Raw genomic sequence first — 24,722 nt, forward strand, 5'->3', positions numbered from 1 at the left:
CTCTCTCTACAATATGTGGAAAGAGAAAACCGCTTCTTCCAGGAAAATCAGTGCGTACTTAAGCGTTCAAGGCAGGAGGATGGATTTCAGTCTGGAAAGGCTTTCTTGTCTTCTGTTTATCTGCCTGTCTTAGACCACACACAAAGTTTTTAGAAAGTTCTGTATGAGATGAAACCAGTCCCCATTGAGGGAAGCAAGAAATCCACAATTACACATGTGCGTTTCCATCCTTTCTTTCTTTGCCAATAGAGATCTTTTCCTGCTTAAACTCGTTTGCAAATACTGCCACACGGGAAAGTGAGCTCAGCCATGGTCGTTCTGTGCGGCAGTGGGTAAAGCCTTGTGGGCTGCTGTTTGGCCCCGCGTCGCGGTCAGGGGAGACGTTCCTGTTACTCACGGTATCTGCCCTTGCCGTGCCAAAGCACCTGCTTTGCAAGGTGCAGAGTAGATGGTTTTCTCTGAAGATGGCTGAGGCGTTTTAGAGGATTTTCTGTTTTGTTTTTTTTTTTCTTTTGGAATCATTGGTGAGTGTGATACAAGGGGACAGAGGTTCATAAATATCACCTTAACCTGACTGGGTCTCCAAATCTGTCTTAATTTTTCTCTGTCCATTTGACTTTTGCATCTATTTATTGAAACCATATGCGATTCTTTTAGCAACACGCAGGAATTTGTTTGAAAATAGAGGGCTAGAGGCGCGTCTCTTTACTGGCTTCTAAAACAACTGTGAAATAAGAGTTAAGAACTTTTATACAAATGAGTCTTAAACATATTGCAGATTCAGTTAAAAATAAATAAGTCGGTCCTTAGCAAGGATTTCAATAAGCAGTAAGAGTAGCTGAATTAAAATATTTCCACTAAAATTAATGAGCCAATCCTGGAATGCTTAGACTGACTCTTAAGTGTGCTCATTTGAAGACTTTGAATATGTTTGCCTGTCTGAATTTCTGTGGAGCATTTTGAATGCATGACAGATTATAGTCTTCAATTATTTTAATTTGGTTTTCTTAATGGGCAAAATAGCTAAGAGCTTAATAATAAAAGATACTTACTGCTTATCATTTACATTATTTTATGTGTTCATTAGTAATTATAATGGGTTTTATAAAACAAAAAAATCAAGTCTAAGTCTCCCCAGGTCATGTTAGTGCAAATGTTGCGTAGTATTCTGTGGGAGATTTGGGAAACTAAGTGTTTTTTGAAGAGCATTCTTAACTCCATACGTTATAGAACAAGTTGGAGAACTTCAAAGGAAATTTATTTTCTGGTTTGCTCTGTGGGTAGAAAAGGCACCGGGGTATAGCTGGCCTGCTTTGCTTTCTCCAGATCCATTCCCAGGCACTCAGGTATCCCATCGCACGGTGATGGGCAGAACCCAGGCCGCGGCGGGCTCAGTGAAATCCTCTGAGTAGAGTTGGTTAGGTACAGGAGTACTCGTTACAGCCCCGTCTGCTCTTCTGTGGGCTCACTTGTCCTTGTTTGCCCAGCCTTTCCTTACACACCCGGGTTCCTAGGCTTCCAGGCATTTCCTTTGCTGACACCGAAACAACCTCCATTGGGTCACTTTTTTCTGGCGATGTCATGCTCCAAAAACTGTGTAATTTATGGACTCACAGGTGCCCTCCAATCTGCTGACTATACAGCTTTCCTTAGTCCGCATTGCCTCTGCTCCTGGCGCGGGAGGGTTACGCGGATCTCTGGTTCTTCTTGTCATCTGCAAGGATGAGGGGGCTCGTAAATTCAGTACCCTGCAGCGAGAGATGGAAGTGCTAAAAGCACAAGAAGGATATGGATCAACAGGAGCAAAACAGGGTGATAAAATCCGGTACCTCAAAGGAGCTCATCAGCTGAAATTTTGCTTACCAGTAAAACCTGCAGGAACAGTTTAGCTGCCCAGTAAATCCTGATGGAGACGCACGAACCCTAAGATTTTGTCTGCAAAAGCGGGATGCAGTGCTGTGTCACAACCACAGGCTGCTTTCCAAGCCCGTCTGAATACGAGATTACTACGAAGGAGAAAGCAGCTCTGAAGGGCGTAGCTCTTTAGCATCTCAAGAGTTGCAATGTTCATTTTCACGCATCTTAGTTATTATATCAGAACCTGCAGTGGAAAATACCCATCTGTGAAATCGCAGTGATTTCTCCTGGTCCTGGGATTGCTCTGTAGAAATGAGAGCAGAGCCAGGCTGGTTGCGAGTTGCGGACTTTGGCGGCAGCCCTTGTGCTCCGTTTGGGATGGAGCGTCAGTGCTCCCAGCTCAGGTGCCCCTGTGGCCCCCGGGGGGCCGGCAGGCTGCTGTGTCCTCGCCGGCCGCAGCCAGGCGGAGGTCTGGCAATGCGGGTTTGGTACCCGGCACTGCTGCAGGGTCCCTCTGTGGCTTTGGTGCCCGGTCCCCCAGTTCCCAGAGGGTCCATTTGCATCTGTCAGCATGGGGGAGGATGCCCGGCACCCCAACATTCCTGTGGAGAGAATTTCACCTGCGTTCATGAGATTGAATAGGATCAGGGGATCCCGTCTGCCACCGTAAACTGCCTTTTGATCGGGGGCATTTTCCATCACCAACATACAGCCCATCCCAGAGGAGTGTTTTAGGGAGTCAAAGCTGCTTTACAAGCAAATTCCTCTTACGACAGTCCTCAGCCGTCATCATTCATCTTGCATCGTTCATCTTGCTCACATCATCCTATGCAGGGTTGTACCGTGCCTGGCGCTGGAGAAGCTCAAAGCTCTGAAGGTTCTCTGAGTAAAAAATGCATAAGTGCAGCTAAGGAAAACTATCCTTCTGCCATCTGTTCTGTGGTCCAGAACCTGCATAACTTTCGGCTGCATTATAAAAGGAAAGAGAAATGAAAAAAAAAATTCATGTGTATGTTCTCCAGTCAGAAGATTATCATACGGATATGTTATCATCTTCTCGCTTCCCAGGCATAAATGAATGAAAAAGCAACTCTTTCCTGAGCCATTAAATTCCCCCAACCAGTAATTTTTTTCTCCAGATCTAGTGAGCTCCTTGGGAATAGAGGTTTTTTCATTATTATTATTATTATTATTATTATTATTATGGTAAACTGCTCCAGGAATGGTTTCAACAAAAGAAGTAAACCTTACATTGTATTCAGATAATGTTCTTAACTTCTCAACAAGATTTACTAAATTGCACCCTGGGAATTATGCAAATGAAGCCTTTGGTCAAAATGTTACTGGATTACTGTAAAAAAAAAATCTTTCTTTTTTTTTTTTTTAAATCTCATTAAGATTGCTAAAATTACATGTTCCAATATAAAAAGCATGTGCCTTTGTGCGATGAATATCTCCCTGGTAGTAATACGTACTATGCTTCATTGTCAACGGGCTTTGCAACTTTCTGTGACAAGTGCTACTCCTTACGTGATATTTTTTTCCTGAACACTTCATGTCCCTGTGTTCTTACTGGAAATGGAATTAAATACAGGTAACAGGCAAGCCATTGTTGGATGGTGGCAATTAACAACAAATAATGAGTCATTGCTGAAGATTTGCAACATGTTTTCCCCTGTCTTTGTTTTGCTCGATGCAGTACAATTAGCTCATGGATTTTTCTTAGTATAATTGGGTAAGTCGTGTGCGTCTTATGATATATTTCATCTCCTAGATCTGCAATGATTTACATACAGACAGCTTAGACCCTATTAATGCTAATAAGTGCTGCAAGGACATCCTATAGCATACACTTCATTAAACTGTACATAGCTTTCTTAGAGAGCTTCTGTTTATCTGCATTTCCTGAAAATAAAATATAGCGCCGTTAGCACTGAATATTTAAATCCAGCCTCCTTTTCCCTGTTTCTGGCTCTCTCTATGCATTTCTAATGCTTCTCTCACAACGGGATCTGGGCACTCTGTGCAACAGGAAATAGAGCAGGAAAACGTCCACGAAGAACTAAGAGACTCTCCCCTTCCGTGATTCAGGTTAGAATCGCAGCCGTTGTTGTTCCTCGGAGGGACCCTGGTTTGCTGTTCGGGGCTTTGCTTGAGCTACAGCCGCCGTCGGGCCGAGCTGGGGACAGGGACAGGGACAGGGACACCCTCCCGGCTCCGTGCTTCTGGCCGCAGAAAGGCAGGAAAAGTGCAGATATCTTGGGTTTGCGTTTTGGGTTTGGTTTTTTTTGTCTTCCACCTTTGTTAAAGAAAACCTTTAAGGGTGAAGGACTGGTTTGATCCTGACACCTTACAGGTCCTTTGGAGCTGTGCAGGCACACGTTGATAGAGGCAGACACGCAACTGTGCGTCCCACGTTACCCTGTTTAATTTCTAAATGGGAACCCCACGCCGTCTCGAAGGTAGAGGCCCAGCCACGGCTTCCTCCATTTTCACTTACCTGAAGCCCAGCTGTAAACGTGTACGTAGTGGGTTGGAGCTTGAACTCCCTGACTCGAGCTAGACGTTTGCACAGATGTTCACATAAATTCAATTTTCAGCCCTTTCCGCCTGGCGGGGTGAGAGCTGACTTTCTAAAAATGGGGACTGGGGGCTTCAGTTATTGAACTGTTAAGTCAGTTGCTGTCATTAAAACCACAGTTGCGCAAACAAAGCTTGATTTTAATATACTCTTTCTCACCCGTGGATTTGCTAATGAAAGTTGGATTCGTACCTGTCTACTCGGGTGGCTATTACAAATACCCACTGGGCACACAAAAACCCCTCTAAACCTTTGTGTGCAGCATGAGGACACTTTCACAATGTCCCCGGTACCTCTTTTAAGTGGTTATGCCCGTGTCAGTCCAATCAGTTTTCCTTGGTACTAATAGCCTAAACAAGCAGTGAATCCTGTAGAGAAAAGACAGATGAAACTGTCTCTCTTCCCTGACCTTCAGCTCCAGCAGTGGAGGTGCAGCACGAATCAATCCTGGCAGTGTCTCGTAATAACTGACATTATTAGCCGTTAACGGGAGCAGACTATTTGGTGGAGGCAGTACAAAGAAAATAGTGTACAAACTTGGTAATGATCTGGACAAAGGCATCAGAGGAGATTCGCGGAGCCAGGGGATCTGATGTTATTCTGCACTGATGCGTTCGGCTTCTTGTCCGCCTCCCGCCTCGGGAGAGGAGGGGACGGCGGTAGGTTGCGTGCGGGAGGAGCGCGAGAGCAGCCCACAGCCCCAGCCCGGTTCCTTCGCCTGACCAGCAAAGCCTCCTCTTCCCTGGGAATCCACCATCGCTCCCCAAACTGGGGAGGTTTTGGGGGTGCGGGGCCTCCTGCATCCCACTGAGCCCACTCAGGCTCTTCCGAGCGTGCGGCTGCCGGAGCGGAGATGCTGACATGCACTCAGCTACGAGATTTCTATTATCTACCCACTACTTTGTTGTATTCATAGACCTGTTAGAGAAAAATTTATGCACGTCGCTTTTACACTGCCAAGACAGTTTGCGATGGTGCGGGGGGTGGTAATTTATTTGTACCTTGCACTTTCTTTCAGGAATAGTCATGCTGTTGCAAGAACTTCTTTCAGCATTTGATCAGAAAATTTAATTTGGGTTTAAAGAGATAGTCAGGGTTGCTAGGACAACATATTAACCTCCCTTCTTTATTTTCTCAGCTCTGTATCCAAGGTTCATGTAGCTCCTCTTGCTGTATTCGGTTTGCGGTGCTGTTCTCGGGGTATGGGTGGGAAGGTGTTTCAAAAGCAACGTGCCAAACACACCTTTCCTCACCAAACAGACACAGGGAATGGTAACGTCCCAGCGGGCATTCCTGGCCTCCCCTTGTCGAGCCGGCAGGGCTGGAGAAAGAGGGACCAAACAGTCCCCTTCTCCAAATTCGATGGGAATATCTGTGTGCGCAGTCCAGGGACCCAGGACATGACGGGGGAGCCTGCAGACACCGTTTTCAGAAGTGATTAATGGCTGGGAGGCTGCGGGTACGGCTGAACGATTTGGACACTTTAAGGAGCCGAAGGTTTCAATAACATGGAAACAGCATTTTTTTGTGCATATAGATTCTTCCGCATCTAAGGCAAAAAGTCAGAATTTCAATGATTCCTAGAGAATTGTCATGAATAAAAGAGGAGAAAAATAGCTGAAAATATGTGGAATATGCTTTTTCTGGCTTTTCCCCAAACCTTTGGCGTACAGCTCCCCTGTCAAAATTGACAGCAGTAGTACATTTATGCAGCTTTCAGGCTCAGATCTTTAAAGTTGTTTAAACATCCGTATGGCTTTTGTCCAAAACTTATCGATTGCTGTCTTTGTTATTCCATCCAGATTCGTTCCGATAAGGACAAAGAGATCCATATCAGATACAGCATCACTGGAGTGGGAGCCGACCAGCCACCGATGGAAGTCTTCAGCATTGACCCCGTGTCCGGCAGGATGTATGTGACTCGCCCGATGGACAGGGAAGAGAGAGCTTCCTACCATGTAAGCATAACACATTTTGAGGCTTATCGAGGTTCACAAGCTCAAAGCAAAACTGTACCAGAATCGCTGGGCTCAAGAAGGGACGTGCAGCTTGGAGAAGACCCGGGGCTTTTTGTTCAAAATCAGAGCCCAGGTCCCAGTTTGGGCTGGTCCCGGTCTCAGCGGGGACCAAGGGGCTGCACAGAGGTGCTCGGGCTCGACTCGGAGCGCGAGTCTCCGCTGGAGCAATCGTGTGTGTGCACGGAGAGGCTGCCTTGGTGCCCGCTGTCCTTTAGCGTAACCCGCCCTTGCTACATCAGCCACACCGATGCAAAGCATCATTAAACCGATGTCCTTTTCGGACCCAAAGTCAGAGTCATTTGTTTAGAGTGGTGCGACTTCACGCTGCTTATTAAATCCCTGCAAATTTATGTGCGGACTGAACCCCCCAAAACCATGAGAAGCCAATCGCTACATTAGCACGTCTTGGGAAATTACTAATTTAAGAATCATTACCGCAGCTAAACATGCAATAATTGGTATAGTCGTTTTTCATTTTAAATCACTAGGAGATGTTCAGGCAGTATGATGGGGGGGTGTCAGATAGGTTTTTAAATATGCAGATAGGCTAATATTAAATATGAGGAAATTAATTAAGATTAATTACACTCAAAAGCGATGCCTCACGCTATCCTAGTTCATAAAATGCTCTACCTGCAGAATACTTAGTGTGTAATTGGCCATTATGTTTTGATATAAATCCTAGCCCCGGTATTGCGCAGCGTAATTGCACAGCAGCTACAGTCCCACAAATTGATGAAAAAATGTGTTGCACCTTGCACGATAGCCCTGCAAAATTTCAAACACTTCGTGCCTCTACGCGTTACTTCTCTGCTGGAGTGGTTGCGAAAGGTTGTTCCGTGGATTGCTTTGTATCAGCATTAGCCGCATCTGTCGGCACCGTAATAGCCGTTCCCAGGGATGCGGTAATGTCAGTGGAACGGTACGGGTCACTTCCACTGACACCATATTCCAAACTGCGCCGTCGGAGATGCACATTCTGTCAGCTTTATCAGGTATCCAGTTAACCATGTTGACACAGCTTCTGGACTGGGGTGGAAGGATAAAGAAAATAGATTACCTCTTTAGTTGGGTGGAAAAAGAGATTTCCCCTGGGTAAAAGAAGATCTGAAGGAAAATTATTTTATCCTCCGTGAACAAGAACAATTATTTTGTTTGTTGTGCCTAGGAAAACATGAAGAGCGGTGGTTTTGAAAAAGGCATATTTGAGAGACGGTGTGTGTCATCTCAGCCCTGATGGTATTGTTTCAGCGGTGCCAGATTATCACAGTGTAGTCAATAATACAATACACAACGCTCTGGGTGGAGCCACTGTGGTGTCTACTATCAGAGACTCTCAGTCAGAACCGTAAGATGAAAGCGATTTTGTCCTCCGTAATAACAAATCACGTGCCCCCTCATAATGAACCTAACCTGCCGGTCACCGTGAATTCGGAAAACTGAATTCTCACCTTGGCAAAGGTGAGGGGGTAGGTCTGCCTCGTACGCCCCGCAGGATTTCCAGCCCTGTCTGCTCCTTACGGAAACCTTGAACTAGTGACATCCACATGTAAATGAGCGTATTCACACTCTGAAGGTTACAGGAAGATGTAGTTTATAGAGAGTGAATAACTGATAAGGTTGTTACAAGACCTTATAGACAGGAATAGCGAGCGATAGAAAACCTTTGTTAGCAGAACAGCAGAAGGGGACGGAGAACATTTTAAGTCATGGCTGTAAACAACCTTTGGATCCTTCGGCCTCAATAGCAATGGACTGGTGATGTATTGAACCATCAATTGTTCATTTAAAAACCCTTTACAAAGCATTTATAAATACACCATGTACAAGGCAATGACCCAAACACTAGTGCAGACGCTTACGGTAGGAATGGGCAATCCTAGAAACTGGAAAAAATGAGGCCAGCTTCCTGAAGAAAAACAGAGTGCAAAGTCTCGGCTGTTGCAAGTTTCAGGGAAGTCGATGAATTTGTGCCGCTTCATGTAGCCGTGTCTCCAATTGAAAGGAAAGACAGGCTTGGAGCCAGGCTTATTCCGAGTGCTGGAAAAGCCGTGGCTGCGGCGTGGGCTTGGATCTGAACTGTCGAGCTTGGCCACCTTCGCATGGGTCTGACACCTGCTGTAGAGTTTTCCTTCACTCAGCTTAGTAGCTTAACTCTTCAGCTGGGGTAAGGGGTGTCGGTGGAGCTGGAAGGCACCATCCCTGGTCTCTGGGCTTTTTCACCCAGGAGGACGTGGGCGTCTTGTCCGATACGGGTGTGCTGCATTCTACAGGGGTGCGTTTATACAGCGTCAGGTTTGCTGCAGTCCTAAACAGAACGAAGTCTTTGCAGCATCTCTGTCACTGTTGAGTGTTGTCCTTGCTGCTTTCATTCCCAGGTAATCTAAAAACTAATTATAAAAAAATAATAATAATTTGCAAGTGTTGTGAGGCTACATACGAAGAGTTCTGTTTCATTAACTCCCACATTTTCAACACATATTTTCTTATGCATAATTATCTGTATTGCTTCAGGACTACCATTTTTAAAATACTAGTGTTTTAACTCTCCCCGCATTTAGCAAGCCATTTGTCTGATGAAATCTACCTTTTTCCCTAAGGTGAAACAGATTTTTTTCTAATTAGATGGGGAGTTCGGCAGCAGAACTTCCCCTGTTTTCAAGATCATTCTTGAACTCCTCGGGAGGATGGTTCCGAGCCCGATGTGTGCAGAGGCGTCTGTGCCCCCGGGGCCCACCGTGTCTGCCCAGGTGCCGGGTGCGCTGGCGTGCCTGCGTTAGCCTCCCAGCACGACGGGAATGGTAGCCATCGCAAGTTCAGCTGCATTTTGGCCTCATCTGTTTTCTCGTCTGCGCTACAAACCAGTGTGCAAACTCTCCGGGGGCTTTGCAGACATTCCAGACGCAGAGTCAGCTGCAAATACGAGCAGGGAAAAAAGAGAAGGGCTTTGCAGACGCTTAGCCAACCCCCCGTTGCGGTGCAGGACCGGACGTGTGGCGCTGGAGGATGCGGTGGGAGCCACCCTTGGTCCTGGGTGCCCGTGTCTGGGGACGAGCCTGGGGGCCGCAGCTCGTCCCCTCCCTGCCGCCCTCTCACTGCGACAGACCTGTGTGGCTTCATCTCCCCTTGCAGACAGCCCTTAATGTTTACTGCATGCTAAAGACGTTTCAGCAGGTACTAATATTTAATATGCATGAGTTCTCTTGGCCTTATTTAACTGTGCTCCCGAAGTCCCGTCTGTACTGCCGGCAGAATTAGCCACTCTGAACGTCTTTTCTGACCCAGACGCCGGTTTCACATCAAGCTGCAGTTAGGCCTGGCAAGTACAAGGGATTGTAAATTGGCAGGTTAATTTTCCAAGATGTTTTTCAAGCTTTGTTTTCAAAAGACATCAACGTAAGCGTGTCGGTAAGTAGTCATGGCTTATGATGCTCAAGTCATGTGCATTATGGGGAAACTTTGAAGCAAGTCCTAACCCAGTCCCAGACACCGTGTGTGCCCTCAGCATCAGACTGAGGAAATGCTGTCTCGAAATGTCTGGAGCAGACCAGGTGGGTGATAGTCTGCAGAGGTCTCCTTGAAGTGCAAGGAGACAAAAAAAATTACTGGAAATTTAGGGATACAAAAGCTAATTCCAGTATTCGGAACCAAGTTCTAGTGAGTAATGCCAGCCATTTGTGTCACAATACTCTAATTTGAACTTTTAATCACAACTAAGCACGCACAAATTAGGCATGACATTGTATGCTTATTGCTTAAAGGCTCTGTCACTGATTGATAGTGTATATTTGTATTAGTGGTATTAGTGCATAAGTAATATTCATATTTAACACAATTCACTGTGTTGACTTTGACTAACTACCTTCAGATACCACCAGCCTCCAGTGTAATCAATAATCATGATACTGAATCATTTGTATGCCAACAGCTACATTTACACTGGAAACTGTCAGTAGAAAAACCTCAGAGACCTGTGGTAGCTGCTACGGAATATGATAGCAATGATTGTCATACTTTTAAACAATATTTGTTAAAGAATATCGAGCCAGCTCTTTGGCTGGTGTACAGCAGAGCGATACACCGGCTAGAGATTAGCCCAGTACCTGTATTAATTTTTCAGAATCCTCTGCAAGGTATTTTATTTGATATTATTTGTTCCTTCTCTACTCCTGTCACGTTCTCCCTCTTGGGGACAATATAAGTATTTCAAGACAACTTTATAAATGTTTCTTAACTCTGTCTCCAGTAGCCACCAGCTCCCATTTGAATACTCACGCACAACCTGTGCCTGGCCTGTGTCCTGGGGCCCAGGCTGTGCTCACCAGCCTTTTCCCTGGAGGTTTTTCCAGCTCTAAATGACGTGTGTGTCTGACGGAACACAGCCGTCACCTTTTGTGCCTTGCCCTGTGCCGCAAAGCACTTGCATGCGTCTGCTTCCCATCCCGTCCACGGCTCTACCACCAGAACAGCCGCCTGGTCACAGCAGGGAGCAGCCTGAGCCGCGGAGACTCAAACTGCGCCTCGCAGAAATGAGCCCTGTCTCCGCATCTGAAGAACGACTCCAGAACAAAGTGTCTTGTCCGGCCTGAGGATGCCTCGTTAATACAAAGAGTTGGGCAGGAGAACAGGGAGAAGATGAATGAAGGAAGGGAAATGTAGTATCTGATCAGCCTTGGAGATACAACTAGTTTCCCGTGGGACAGATTGCCCCACTGGAGTCCCTCCTTCCTTTGCTCTCTCCGCTGGGAATGGTGTCTAATGAGGAAGAGCTCCCGTTGAGCTGAGTTGAGATTCAACCCTCTGGCTCAAGCCTCTCTCCTCCCTCTGCTGCGGTTGGCACCGACCCCAGGGGAGCAACGTGTTGTGGAAGGATACGGAGGCGTTAGCACACGAGAATTGTTGAAAGAATACAAATAGAGAAAATTCATGCAAGCAGGCACAAGAGGGGAAAAAGAAGAAAACTTCGTTGAAGTCAGGTGAAAAAGGAGCAGGAGAGAGAAGAGGGTGTGCAGAAAGGGCAGCAGTAACGGCCGCACCGGGGAGCAGAAGAGCAGCTACGGACACCCAGACAGATACCAGCACGGCCCAGGCACAGGGTCTGCTGCGCTGGGCTCGGGGAGCGGGTGCCGTCCTCCTGGCTGCCCGAAAGCCGATAGTCCGGGCACCAGTGCCCGTGTCCCCAGGCAGTGTCCTCCCTCCCGTAGCTCAGGGCCAAGTGTCAGCACCCGTAGGCTGGCGCTGGGCTGAGGACAGAGGTGACGCTTGTGCACGTCACCGCGGGTTTGATGGGATTCCTGCAGTCTTGCTTATTGAATCTTTTTTTCCTTGAGTGCAGGCGGTGACGCGTTTGTGGGTACATGGGCTTAGTGAGTGCAACAAGCAGATAGACCTGCATTGCTGAAAAATCCCTTACTCCTGGAGATGTCAAACAAAAGCTATCAAATGTAATTAAAAATTTGCAGGGGGAGAGTCAGATCTGAGGGGGAAGATACCAGCTTCGCTCTCTGCTTTATCTCTGAGTGGAACCGTTTCCGCTGCTGGAAATACAGCAGGAGAGAGCCCAGTGCTGCCTCAGTTTGAAGATAATAACTTTAATTTTAGTTCCGAATTACTTTTTTTTTCAAAGGCAGTCTGACCTCTGACTGGTAAAGTTATTGAATTGCGACATCTGACGTGACGAAGGAGAGCTCAACAGGTGGGAGCCCAAGCAGTCTGTGTGCGGGCAAGAAATGCAGATATTAGGAGCGTTACAAGTCACGAAGTACAAACGGTACATCCTGTATTGGAAACGAAGCCGGACTTCCTCAGTCTTTAAGGAAAAAGTGCTGCTTAACTTCCTTTAAAAAAAATGTTTTTCTCCCAGCTCATTTCACATGGCAGTTTGTTCTCTTTGCTTGATTAAATGTTACTGCAGCCCTCTCTAATAGCGCGCGGTTCCTTTTGTTCAGCTCTGGGCTTCTGAGCACCGTACATGAAGGAGAAAGTTGCGTCAGTCACAGCCCAGCCAGGGCGAAGGGCAGAAACCAGCGCTAATGCAATTAGCACGTGTATTTGTCACGCACCAGAGGAGCTGGAGACCTCCTTGGCGGAGGAGCTGGACCCTCGGCAGCCCAGGGAGCGGTGGGGAGGGACCAGAGGCCTCCATCCCTCCGCAGGCATGGGCTGGTGTCCCCCAGCCCCGCTCTCCCAGCCAGCCCTCGCACCACACTGACCTCCTGGGAAGCCTCCATCCGTCACCCCACCAGCCCCCGCGGGATGTCCCATGCCATCGCGGCGGTTCAGCGATGCTCACGGGTGCCAAAATGAAGGGGGATGGCAAAGGGAACGTGTGGCACCAGCACCCAGGTGATGCCCCTGCGCTGCCCACCATCGCCCAGGCCCGGCAGCCCCGTCCACACTTGTCTGGGTTTTCCTCCGAAGCCGACATTCCGCACACACACCACTTAGAGTAGCCACCTGTTCCCTTTAATGAGAAAGCTATCCATTTTTTTCACCTGATTACTGATTGTTCCAGACTATTGTTGATTGCTTCGTTTTATTAATTACTCATTTTGACATGCTGTATCTGTCCCTTTTGTTCAGAAAGCAGATGCTCTTGTTTTCGAGCATTATTACTGATGGTTATTGCTAATAAGATAAAGCCGCAGTTCCAGTTTAGCTGAGGACTTAACACTGTGGCTCTGGTTGTTGTAATGCTTCATCACTGGAGATTTTAGTCAAGCCTGAGAAAAATATTTCATTCTTAGTGCCACAGGGCTTCCCATCGTTTGAAGGAAAGGGACTTTTTTTACGTCTTTTGGTGCATAGAGCAATGGCATCAGGAGCTGTTGCTCTTCCTGGAGACCGTGATTAAACAAAGAGTAAACAATACTGATGTCATTCTGAAATCTCTTCACTTATTAATCCCTGTTATTCTGGGTATGAAAGGCTGCAGGTTCCCATAAGAAACCTCTCAAGTCAAACTCATTTCCTCACTCTGTTTGGAACTGAGCAAAATTTGCTTTTCAGGCAAGGTTCAGCACATCATAAAAATTGAAATATAGTGGTCTATTAGCAATGAAGGAGATAGCATCACTACAGCAGAGTTAAAGTGTTTCCACTGACAATTGCTATTTTAAAATATTATTTCAATATTATGTTAAGCCTTGAAAAAGTGTCTGTGTGTAGATTCTAGATGGAAACCACATCACTGCTTTCTGCTGGAATTAGATACTTGCTCGGTTCAATTCTGAGAAAGTATTTATGAGGTAAAGTCAGTTCTTACAAAACATGGTCTCTCATTCTGCAACAAATCCCATTGCTGATACTGTGCTTTCATTGTGCTTATTCCCAGCTCCGGGCTCATGCGGTGGATATGAATGGAAACAAGGTGGAGAATCCTATTGACCTTTACATCTATGTGATTGATATGAATGACAACAGACCGGAGTTTATAAACCAAGTCTATAATGGATCTGTTGATGAAGGCTCTAAACCAGGTACAGTTGAAAAAAGTCTTAAAGTTCTCACTAGCTTCCAAACATTGATCCGGCATGGTGGCTTTGCCCCCCCTTGAAACAGAGCGAACGTAGGAGAGGTTTGTTGTTGCTGGTTCTTTGCTGAAGAGCAATGGAGGGGAGAACAGTCTCGCTGGGATCTCATTCTCTGGCCCCAGGGAAAGCACAGGCTTGGGTTAGAGGGAACCTAGATCCTGGTGGTCGCTTCGTAGGGCTGGAACTTGTAAAAGCACCAGTTTTGTGGAGTAGCTCTCTATATTGCCGTTCTCGTACGCTCGTTACAGAGGTACAGGGCTGTTATTGTATCTGCAGAGTACTGAAAGCCAACCTGGCAGTGGCCTCTCGCTGACCCTCTGCTGAAATGCTGAATTATCTGCCTCCTTGATATTTAATCCAGCCATTGGCAAACTCAATACCTGGCACCCGTTCAGACTCCGATAAAGTCTGTATCCCAAAGTGTGAAGAAAATCCTTTCTCATTTGCGGCCCGATGCAAACCTGTTGAGGTGGGAATATTCCCACTGAAATTGCTGGCTCATCCTCCGTCCCCGTGGACGTTCCTTACAGAGAGTGAAATGGGGAAGAACTGGAAGCGGAATTTCAGAAAATTAATGTGTGAATAATTAGTGAGGCTGTAAGCTGTACATGGAATGCACGTCATGATTTTTACATGAACTTGTTTATATGCTTGGAAAAATACAGTTATAAGGGTCTTTAGTGTTTTCTTTTCAACTGTGTTGTTGATTTAGGTGTGGTGTAACCATGCAGTGTCCAATATGGTAGCAGGGTTGTTTTAGCTTATCGCTGAACATAGCTGACAGGAGCGTATTCATTCTTTAAGCAGAAATTATATTGGAAAATCTGTCACCAGTAGTTTTGTAAGTCTCCTGAAATCTGAGTGAGATTTTTCCCAGACAAATTTTATCCTCGGTTATTTGCCAGCTGAGGGGTTAAATACCGCGTGACTTTGTTTTGTGTCAGCAAACATTTATCATGGCTTCTCTGCTGCCTCAGGTGTCACGGGAAAGTCTCCGGTGGCCACTGTTCTTAACAAGGTGATTCGCAGCCGTGATTGATTGTCTCTCAGCAGTGTGAGGAATGGGCTGCTGCGGTGACACGTAGTGGGGACAGCATGTGACATTCTTTTTGAGGAAAGAATAGGTACAGCTCCCTTCCTGATACGCTTTGGGTGGTGGCGTCCCGGCTTCAAAATGCCGATCCCGGTCCTGCTTGGCAGAGGGGATGTGAGAAGTCCCTGAGCTGATGGCTCCAGTGATGTCTTCCCACGGGATTTTCTGGCTTCCACTTGAAGGCCGCTTTGGGGCATATCAGGGTTTGAAGGTTGATACAACATTTCCATAGCGAATCAAATTTCTTACGTCTTACTCTAGGACAGATCAATATTCAAAGTGTTCCCAACTGTTTTAACTAGCTCTGCTCATTTGTGCGAGAGAAGCAGTAAATTGCATCCTCTTCTTGTCTGAAATCCAGATAAGCCTTTGAGCTATTAAATCAGAATAGGATAACTTTGCCTACAAAATACTTGTGCCTCTGCACAAGTGATTTTTGGTATTCTGTATCCCCGGCTGGAGTGCTTGCCTTTAAGGCAGGTAGGTAGAAAGCAATCTGTTTTTATTCAAAAGCAATTACATTTGTCTTTGATGTTTTGGGGTTTTTTTCTTCCCTCTTTCCTGTTTAATCGGTATTCTTTTAAAGGTTTGTATTAGTATTGAATTTCTGCTCTTTGCTTCTGTAGAACCTCCTGTGAGTTTGGATATCCGAGGCCCCCGTTCCATGTACTTGGCAATAAACAAGATGTTGTGTCTTTGAGAAAGTGATAGAGAGGTCACAGAGTTACCGTGATGTCTGCGTGCTCCTCCTCTGCCTCCGAGGCCTGCAGCCCTGGTTTGTGCAGAGACACGTCGAGACAGTGCGTTTAGCTAAGCGTAGGTCTTGCGGAGATTTGGAAACTTCTTTGTCGTTCAAGGTGCTTCAGACGGTTATAATAATTAAGGAGGTACCCCACCAGCCATTGCAAGAGAAAAAATACGCGGCCAGAATTCATGATTATTTGTGGCAATGGTTGACAAATGAAAGACATTGCATATTCTTAGAGGTAACAGCAAAACGTGTTCAGTATTGATTTAACAGTGAGTTATATAGGTATATGCATTTATAAATATATATATGCATATGTATGTATATCCATGTAGAAAGTACAGATTTGCTTCAAGCAAACTAAAAAATCTTATTATATATTACAGAAGTTCAGTATTCATTTTCCACTGTTCATTGCTCTTGAACTATGCCTGAGGACTGGAAATGCTTCCCTGGGTATCCTGTGCAATTGTTATTTCTCACATCTTCCATATGTCCATTTATAATGGCTGTGATTAAAAATGCAGTATTACTCAATTACCGCAGAATCTGCAACGTTCTTAATAATTTTGCACACCTCTTATGAGAAAAGGAGCTAGAGTATGAGAGTATCCCAAATAAATGCTGACTCTGAGGGCAGTTAGTGTGAGCAGCCAATGACTGTTTGAAGTCAGTAGGAATTTTGCTGAGACTTAAAAAAAAAAAGAAAAAAGGGACACATGGAGCTCAAGCTCTGCCCATGGAGATTTTGCAGAGCGAGACTGTTGAGCACAGCCTGAGCAGGGCGCAGTGACCTTGAGCTGCAGGGAGAGCCCCTGTAGGGCCTCAGGGGTTCCGCAGAGCAGATCCCGTTCGGAGGGGACAGGGTCGGGCTCTGCAGTGCTGTCCCAGCGAAGGGGCTCTGCCACAGCAGGGTGCCGCACCACGAGCTCGGTTGGACGGGGCTTTGAGCATCCCGGTCTAGTGGAAGCAACCAGTGACCATTGGTGAACGCTTTGAAGAGTAGACATTTCATGAGGCTGTCACTTAAACGCAGAGGTCCGGGTATGCAGGGGACAGCTTGAGTTTTGATATGTCTGTTAACAGCCTTCGTTTTATGAGCTGTGTTGGAGGAGAATCATGGATTGCTTGGTGGGGACAAGAGTATTTTTTATCTTACGTGAACATTTTTTCAGGGGCTTGTCCATTGCTTCTGACTTTACCGGGTGACTAGTTTTGTAGGAGCGGCATGTCAAAGATACAGAGATAATCAGAAGAAACTGTAATTTAGCCAGCCCTTGGGTAGATAAAAATAAAATTTTAGCAAATTATTTCATTGTGTAAGGACAGGTGGTGCAGGTGACACCCATCAGCTGTCTTCTGCTCTCTGTTGACTGCTACAGAGGGCACCACCGCTGGCAGAGTGAGCAGCAATGCTGAGTTAAACTCATCTGCCCCTTTGCATTGTAAGCCCCTGTTTGCTGATAGACCACTTCATAGGCCATGGCAGGGGGTTGGAACTAGATGGTCTTTAAGGTCCTTCCAACCCAAACAACTCTATGATTCTACAAAGCGTGGTCCCCTCTTAGCAGCCGGGATGCGGTGAGCTGGAGAGCGCGCCGTGCCTCATCTCTGACCCCGCAGGACTGCTGCACGTCCTGCTGCCGAGGCAGAGGATGGAGCGTGGCCGCGTAAGGTGTGACCTTGGCTCAACAGTGAGTGAATTGAAAGGAGGGAGGGTGAACCAAGAAATGAGGATGCGGGAAGGACGGTAACTCCAACCTGCTGGGCACTTAGCCTCCCATGGAAGAAGCAAGTTTGCTTTAGCCTAAAATACAAATACCCTTCAAAGGGGACTGTCCGTGCGCTGGAAGAATTGGCAGCAATGTGAAGAGACTCATTAGAGAGAGTCTGGTGGCGTTTCGGCAAAGGGGCTTCCCAGACCGCAGAGCTCTCCGACTCCTGCCTTTCCAAGAGCGTGCTCTCTGCAGTGTGCGAGTCACCTTGAGGCAACTCCTGACAGGAACAGAAAAGAAATCATCAAGTATTATTAATTATAATAGGTTGTTGTTGCTGGTTAAGATTAAAATAACTTAATTGAAATAGTGTCTTACGCTGTAGCATAGTTTTCTTGAAATCAGGAGCTCATTCTTGTGAAGTTCTCCATAGTGTGAACACGCGTGTCACAGCCTGGCCGCCCCTATACATCCTCAGGTGTGTGCTGGCTCTTAAACTGAGTTGCATTTATTTTTCCTTTTGTGAGACTCCCAGGAAAACATTTTAATGCGTTTTTAGTTTATCTAGCCTAAGGTCACGCAGCTGGACAGTTTACATGTGTAAATGCAGGCCCTTCCAAAAATGCAGAACAGGAATAGCGATGCAGGATTTTCTTTTCCGCTAGTTGTTTTGATTTAACGCGCCACTGTTTGAAAGTGTATCTTAAAAGACCGTGTTTTACTCATATTGAATAATGTTCTGCCTCTTTGAACTTTGCCTCTGTGTGAAGAACGCAGCCAAGTTTTAAAAATGCAGCTGCAAGCTCGGGCTGCGATTCCCCTGGTGCCTCTGGCAGCCGCAATCAGCAGAGCTCTCCCGGCGCTGCAGAAGTCGCCTTTCAAGCGCCGATAAGCGGGAGGGGGTGCCCAGCTCCGCTGCCTGGCACCACGGCCCTCGCCCCGCCGCAGGGGGGAGCCGGCCTGGGGGTGGGTTTTTCCCCCTCTGCACAACAGCGATTACCGCCCTGCACCGCCGGGCTTGCGGCATCCCAGGGGTGACCGTGGGGAGGGCTGTTTCAAAAGAAATTCTGCAGTTTTCCAAAAAAAAAAAAAAAAAAAAAAAAGGCTCGATAAGATTAAATGAAAATGCTAAAATACAGAGAGAAAAGGGAATTTAATCACAGAACAAAAATGTGATGGAGAAAGATTATTTTGGTCACTGCGGAAGGTTAGTTTTGATAGAACCGCCGTACAACGTACCTGATGGTGGGATGTGGATGTCTCACTTAACTGAAGCGTTCCGTTCTGAAAAGGTCAATGTGAAATGCTCCGCAGTGACTGGAGCGCTTTGCTCTGGGTTGTATCTATTTTGTTTTAACAGAAAGATTGTCAAAAATTAACACATCTCTCCAAAACAATTTGTGCCTGTCAGACTGGCCTTTTCCGTTCCCATTCATCTTTTCCACTTCACTAACTCTCGGGATACATCTCCGTCCCTTTCAAGTCGACAGCAAAAGTCCAAGTGGCTTCTTCTAAATTAGAGTTTCGTCCAGCTCCTTCTTTCTCCTGGTGCTGGGTGGGATCGTGTCCTCCTGCCACCCGCCCTGCCAGTGGTGTGAGAGAGTGCTGAGTGTGGACAGTCCTCCAAAACAACGGAATATTAGTATTTCTTACATGAGAAATCTTGTAATTTAATATTTCCCTGTCTCCTCCTGATTTCATGGAACTCTGATACAATAATTGTTGATAGCGTGCCACGTGAAAAATGAAATAGCTGGGAGCCAAATCTATATGTGGCAAATTGAGTTAAAGAAATCTCATAAAAATAAGCAGTATATTAAAAAAAACCCAAGGATTTTAAAAGCCGATTATTCTACTGGTGTCCCAGTTTGTTTATTTTATTTCTATGCCAGCAGAGATTCCCTCAGAGATTAACACCATGGACTAATGCACAGATGGGGCCAGAAACTTGAAAGTCATCTGAATATTAAGAATTTAAATCTTTAGCCTCAGTGATTTGAACAGAAAGCCAATTATGAGGCTGAATTAGTTTTCAAATTAAACTGCAATTTAAGGCTTGTGAAATTAATCTTTTAAGGCATATAGTTGCATTTGTGTGTGTGTGTATATATATATTCATGTGGAGAATTTGGATTCTACATTTCTGGCTCCTTCTTCTTCTCCAGCCCATCGTTACAATTCATGAAGAAATGCCCCGTGTCCTGCAGGTGGATCTTTCCGTGAAGGGACAGGGCGTTGCGGGGTGGCAGGGGAGGAAACTAAAGCCTGAGATTGGAAAAGAAGATGCTTCACTTTTAAAAACTAATGGAACACCGAGTGAAAACCCCTTTCTTCCATTACAAACCATTCCAAAATGCCATAGTGCTGTTCGTAATTAAACTATTCTTTTCAATATTTTTTTACCAGCTTGGTGGTAGGTTGATGGTAGCACTCATCATTTAGGATAGTCCCAGTTCAGCAGAGCCCAGAGCAGGGTCCTGGCCCGGGGCCGGGGCGCTGCTGGTGGGACGTGGCGCCGGGAGACCAGGCGGAGCCCGTGCTGCTGGCAGCGCTCGTGCTAGGAGTAACGCAAGTGCCGCGTGTTTCAGAGAGATCATGGAAAGGAAAATCCTTCAAGAGCCAGAGCAGGTCTCACCAGATCCTCCCCGAGCTCTTCCAGGTTGGTGCGTTGCTTCGGGGCTCATCCCCAGCCAAAACGCGCCGCCCGTGCGGTGCCATCAGCGCAGCCTGGGGAGCTGCTGCTCTTATCCTTGCGCTTCATACGCATGTCATAAAAATGACTTTGTCCAGCCCGACTCTATTCTCTCACACATTGCACACAGACTCAGGATATACAATACTCATTTTTTAAGTTCTTTTGCTCAGCCAAGCACAATTTTAAGTTAAGAAATTGTTTTTCTGCAGACACATGTGGTAGTAGTGCTTTCCATTCTGTTTCAAGGTGAGTGGTTATGAAATCTGTGCTCTTAATTTCCTTTTCAGAAGCATCCAGTCCCAGGAGCAAGGAAGGGAATTATAGGACTGTAGGTGAGAAAAAAATGCAAATCCCCAGACCGATGATTTTTCCCTCCAGAAAAAAAGGCCAAGTTGATACAATGAAAAAAAATGCAGAAATCCTGTTCTGAGACCACTCCAGAAGCGAGTTACAGCACTGCAACGGTCCTCTCTGCCTCCTTTTAACCAGCAGTTACAAAGAACATAGTATTATAAATATTACAGTATTTATATTATATTACACTATATTATATTACGCTGTATTATATTGTCAAAATCCAAGGATTGGATTGAAGCCTTGTGGAAGATGTGTTAAGTCTGAGGTTTTGTGCAGCCGGGTCTGCACGATGTCACTGGTTGCAGATGCCTTCAGTTAAGCGTGAAACCCAGCCGTACTTGTAAGCACAGTTGGGTGCTGGTGTTCAGGATACCTTGTCCTAAGTCACGCTTTCTCCATTTTTTGAATTTGCCTCTGGGACTCGAGAGGGTTCATCTGCAGGAACTCAGCCGAGCTGAGCCTCGGTGATTTGTGCCGTCAAAGCTCTTTGCTCAGAGGCTGAATGCGCTTTTGCCCATCTTGTCGTTTTACTTGTGTTATTTCTCCGCGGTGCGCGGGGCCTCCGCAGGCTGCCGTACGGGAGTTACCTTCAAATCTGGCCGTGCCCATGTATACACTGCATCCCGCGCATTTTCTCTTACTTCTTTCTTGACAATAAGAAGGTATTATTGCAGTTCTGGGTGACAGCAGCCTCTTCGACTTGCTCAGTCATCTCTCCAGACCCGCTTGCTCTCTCTGTTCTCATTAGGTTGGCTCTTGCCTTGTTTGAGAGAGTCTGATGTCTACGCTAATTAGGAAGTGGCATCCTTTATGAATTAGGTTAGCTGCCTGAAAGGTCAAAATTTGCCAGTGATTACAAAAATAGCAGTGGAAGAGAATGACAGTAGCTATCAGTTATGACTGAAGGAATATCCTTCAGAGGGAACGTGCTGGTTTTATTTAGTTTTCTATCTAGAGCATGTGCGATGCAGTTTAATTTCAGTATATTTGCAATTTATTACATCTGCAGTAGAGTTTCAGGCACTTCTGTCATCGTGATGTCTTGCACACATTCCGGTGTACCTGCATAACTCCACTCAGCACCTTTGTGCGTCGCTCCCCCTTTTTCATTTGAAACCCTTGACAACGAGTGTGTGAAAGCGCTTCGCGTTGCCCATTGAATGCATTTTATGTTTTCAACTTGAGGATACAGGTTTGCCGAGATGTTTTAGTGTGTAACGCTGCAGCAGTTCTCCCAATGCTGTTCTCAAACCCACACTCGCTGGCAAGGCGAACAGCCCTGAGGAGCTCGGTGCCGCTCAGCGTGCCGGGTACCGGGCGGCGCAGGTAAAGACAACTTGGGATCTCTCCGCGGCATCGCAACCCGCCGCCCCCCCATCCCTCGCCTCCCCGGGTTTGGAGTGGAAGAATACTGTTAGTTTTATTGATCAATTAAAAAGACAAGTAGCGCAAGCACACTTCAGCGTGTTTATTGGTAAGAAAGATCCCGTTTTACGTAGGGGAGCTGTATACAAGTAATTACGTGTGTAGTTGTGCTCTGAGGACTTGTTCAGGATCCCATCATACTTCTCTCTGTAACTTGGTTTTGACATCTTTGCTTTTCCAGCGTGCTGTCTTTCTGTTCCAAGACTTTGTTGCAATGAATGAAATCACTTAAAGGTTGAAGCGTTCCTGTTGTGGAGTCGGGGCATGAGATTCCCGTTCTCTGTGGGGAAGAAAACTAATATCAGGACATTCTTCTGAATGGAAAATTTTGTTTTTAGGAAACGTTGTACATTCTACACTGCTGTTCAGTATTAAACCTTCCCATCAACAATTACTGTCTTCTCTCTCTCTAACATCGGATGCAGAGTATTCACTAAGTGAGCTTTCCAATTTGGGGGAAAAAAAATTAGGAGGAAGGGGAGGCTTCCATTAGTACAAAGCCATTATTAACTTGGGTTAATGAAGATCTAATGTAATATGGCCATCACTACATGTCTGCACATAATGATTCAGTCCTTTTCTATGGGGGAATGATTAAATTAAGTAGCTTGTAGGTCAAAATTAGACTGAGAAGGTTAACCAACCTTTAATGATTCTGCAACCATTTACCAGCCATTAAAAACCATAAACTGTAAGATAAAGCTGAATAGCAAATCAGCGTTATCAGTAAAAACTGGATGAAGTTTTAGCTTTTTCTGTTTATATCACATGAGTAGACAGAGAGGATTGTGTATTTTTATAGTGATATGTGGTATAAAGGGCAAAGTGAACGGGGTTTTTTTATCTTTTTTTTAATTTGGCTTCCTGATAAGTGCCCATTAGCTCTTTCTTTTAACATGCATTAAGTCTAACTAACGGATATCAAACCAGCTTAGAAAAATGGTAATTATAAAGCAATTGTAACAAAGACTTTGGGAGCACAACGGTGCTAAGATATTGTTTGTATGCCTTAAAACCATGAAAGCTGAGTCTTTATGGAGAAATGAAGTTGCCTAGGCGGGAGAGCAGAGATTGCAGCCGACGTGATGAGAATGAGCAGTCCTTGGCGTGCCTTGGGACCGGCGGAGCCAGAAAGAATTGAGCTGATTCTGACATTCCAGAGGGATTTGGACGGGACATTTGTTTATGACCATGTGCTTATCTGCTTGTACATACACAGGGCAGCTATCTTTCTTGTTTTGCTTCTTTTTTTTACTCAACGTGTAAAGATCAAATGAGATATAGTGAACCTTAACAAAATGTTATTGCAGTCTTTTACAAGCAGATGCGATTAATTTTAAAATTGATAAACAAAACTGAATATACAGGTAAAAATTACGTCCCTTTGCTTCCATCCCCTCAGATTCTGTAAGGCATTATTTTGCCTATCCTGTAGAAAGCTTAATTAATCTAATGGGAATATTTTCCATAAAGGGTGCTTTCAAGCATCTCTCTCATGTGTCTTCTCCATTGTTAGATTGAAACAAAAATACCTCGTTTGACAAAATAACATCTAGGAGATTGCCGTCTCTGGGAAATCAAAGGGAATGCTTTGTGAAGTTGCAGATTCTTGGGGTCTTGCCTTTAGATAGATCGTCTTCATCATGCCATACGTCAATTTTAACTCAGGTGATGTATGAACTTGGCACATTAGTTAATGAAAGCTAATGCACAGTAATCTTGTCATCACTAGCTGTGCATGGTAATTCAATCTGCTTCTCGGAAGAGCTGTTCAACATGCAACAAATTTGATTTAATATTGACATGATGTACTAGGTTAGGTGTTTTATTTAACATACCATGTGCCTTATTTGATGAGGAATGGTTTTCTTTCAACAGGTTGTCTACCTGAGTCAGTAGGCCAGGTGTGTAGTTTAATACAGTTACATCCAACACCGTCTGGACTGAGTATTCTTTGGGGGATACACTGCGCAGGCTGGGGCAAATTCCTGAGTTTCGGCACTTTATGCATTCATTTATTGCTGTCAGCGGGTTTGAGAGCAAGCCCTTTGGAGCAGAAAAATAAAGCTAATGCTTCTCTCTCACACTGAAAGCGTGAAGTCCCTCTCGCCCTGTTTGTACGCCTCCATTGTATCTCCATCACCCCTGGCGAGGGCTGACCCAGAAAGGGCAGCCTACGGCCTGGGGTGGGAGTGTGGCGTGGAGGAGTTTGCCCAGTGTCTCTGTTCTGTTCAAACTGCTCCCAGTCTCCGCGTGGGTAGGATATAGGGATTTAGAGGTGCTGGGGTTAATTCTTTGATTTCCACAAAATGCATGCACGCATCCTGCAGGCCAGTCTGCGTTTCACTTAAACGCAAACAATACCAGCCCTGATCCTCAAGTGTGCAGGAGCTGTGCAGTCTGCCACCGTGTACTTGCCTAATCGGTGTAGTAATAGGGGCTGGATATGGGGGTGTATTTCCTTTATTTTAATATAAAGTATATGAAGATGTATCCCCATGCATAGGAAATAGAACAATATTATTTACTTTTATAGCAGGTAAATCATCACCAACCATCTCAGCGTAGTGGAAGACTTTATACAGCACCCAGAAGATGTTAGACACTGTCGCAGTAAATTTCCACGTTGCTCTATTGAATACTCTGTGCACAGATATATTGTTTATGTCATTTACTGCAGCATGCAGGTGTCTAGAGGATA

The 24,722-nt window shown here is 45.6% G+C and overlaps 1 protein-coding gene across 1 annotated transcript in view; it reads left to right on the forward strand.

The window, feature by feature from the left end:
* Window positions 1-24,722, forward strand: part of CDH4 (cadherin 4) — a 448,373-nt gene that overhangs the window by 341,267 nt on the left and 82,384 nt on the right. Inside the window, exons 5-6 of the mRNA XM_054218866.1 lie at window positions 6,241-6,396; window positions 13,790-13,934. Of these exons, the coding sequence (XP_054074841.1) occupies window positions 6,241-6,396; window positions 13,790-13,934 (301 nt within the window). The remainder of the gene's footprint in view (window positions 1-6,240; window positions 6,397-13,789; window positions 13,935-24,722) is intronic.

The sequence above is a fragment of the Rissa tridactyla genome, chromosome 12, assembly GCF_028500815.1.
Source record: "Rissa tridactyla isolate bRisTri1 chromosome 12, bRisTri1.patW.cur.20221130, whole genome shotgun sequence".
Lineage (NCBI taxonomy): Eukaryota > Metazoa > Chordata > Aves > Charadriiformes > Laridae > Rissa > Rissa tridactyla.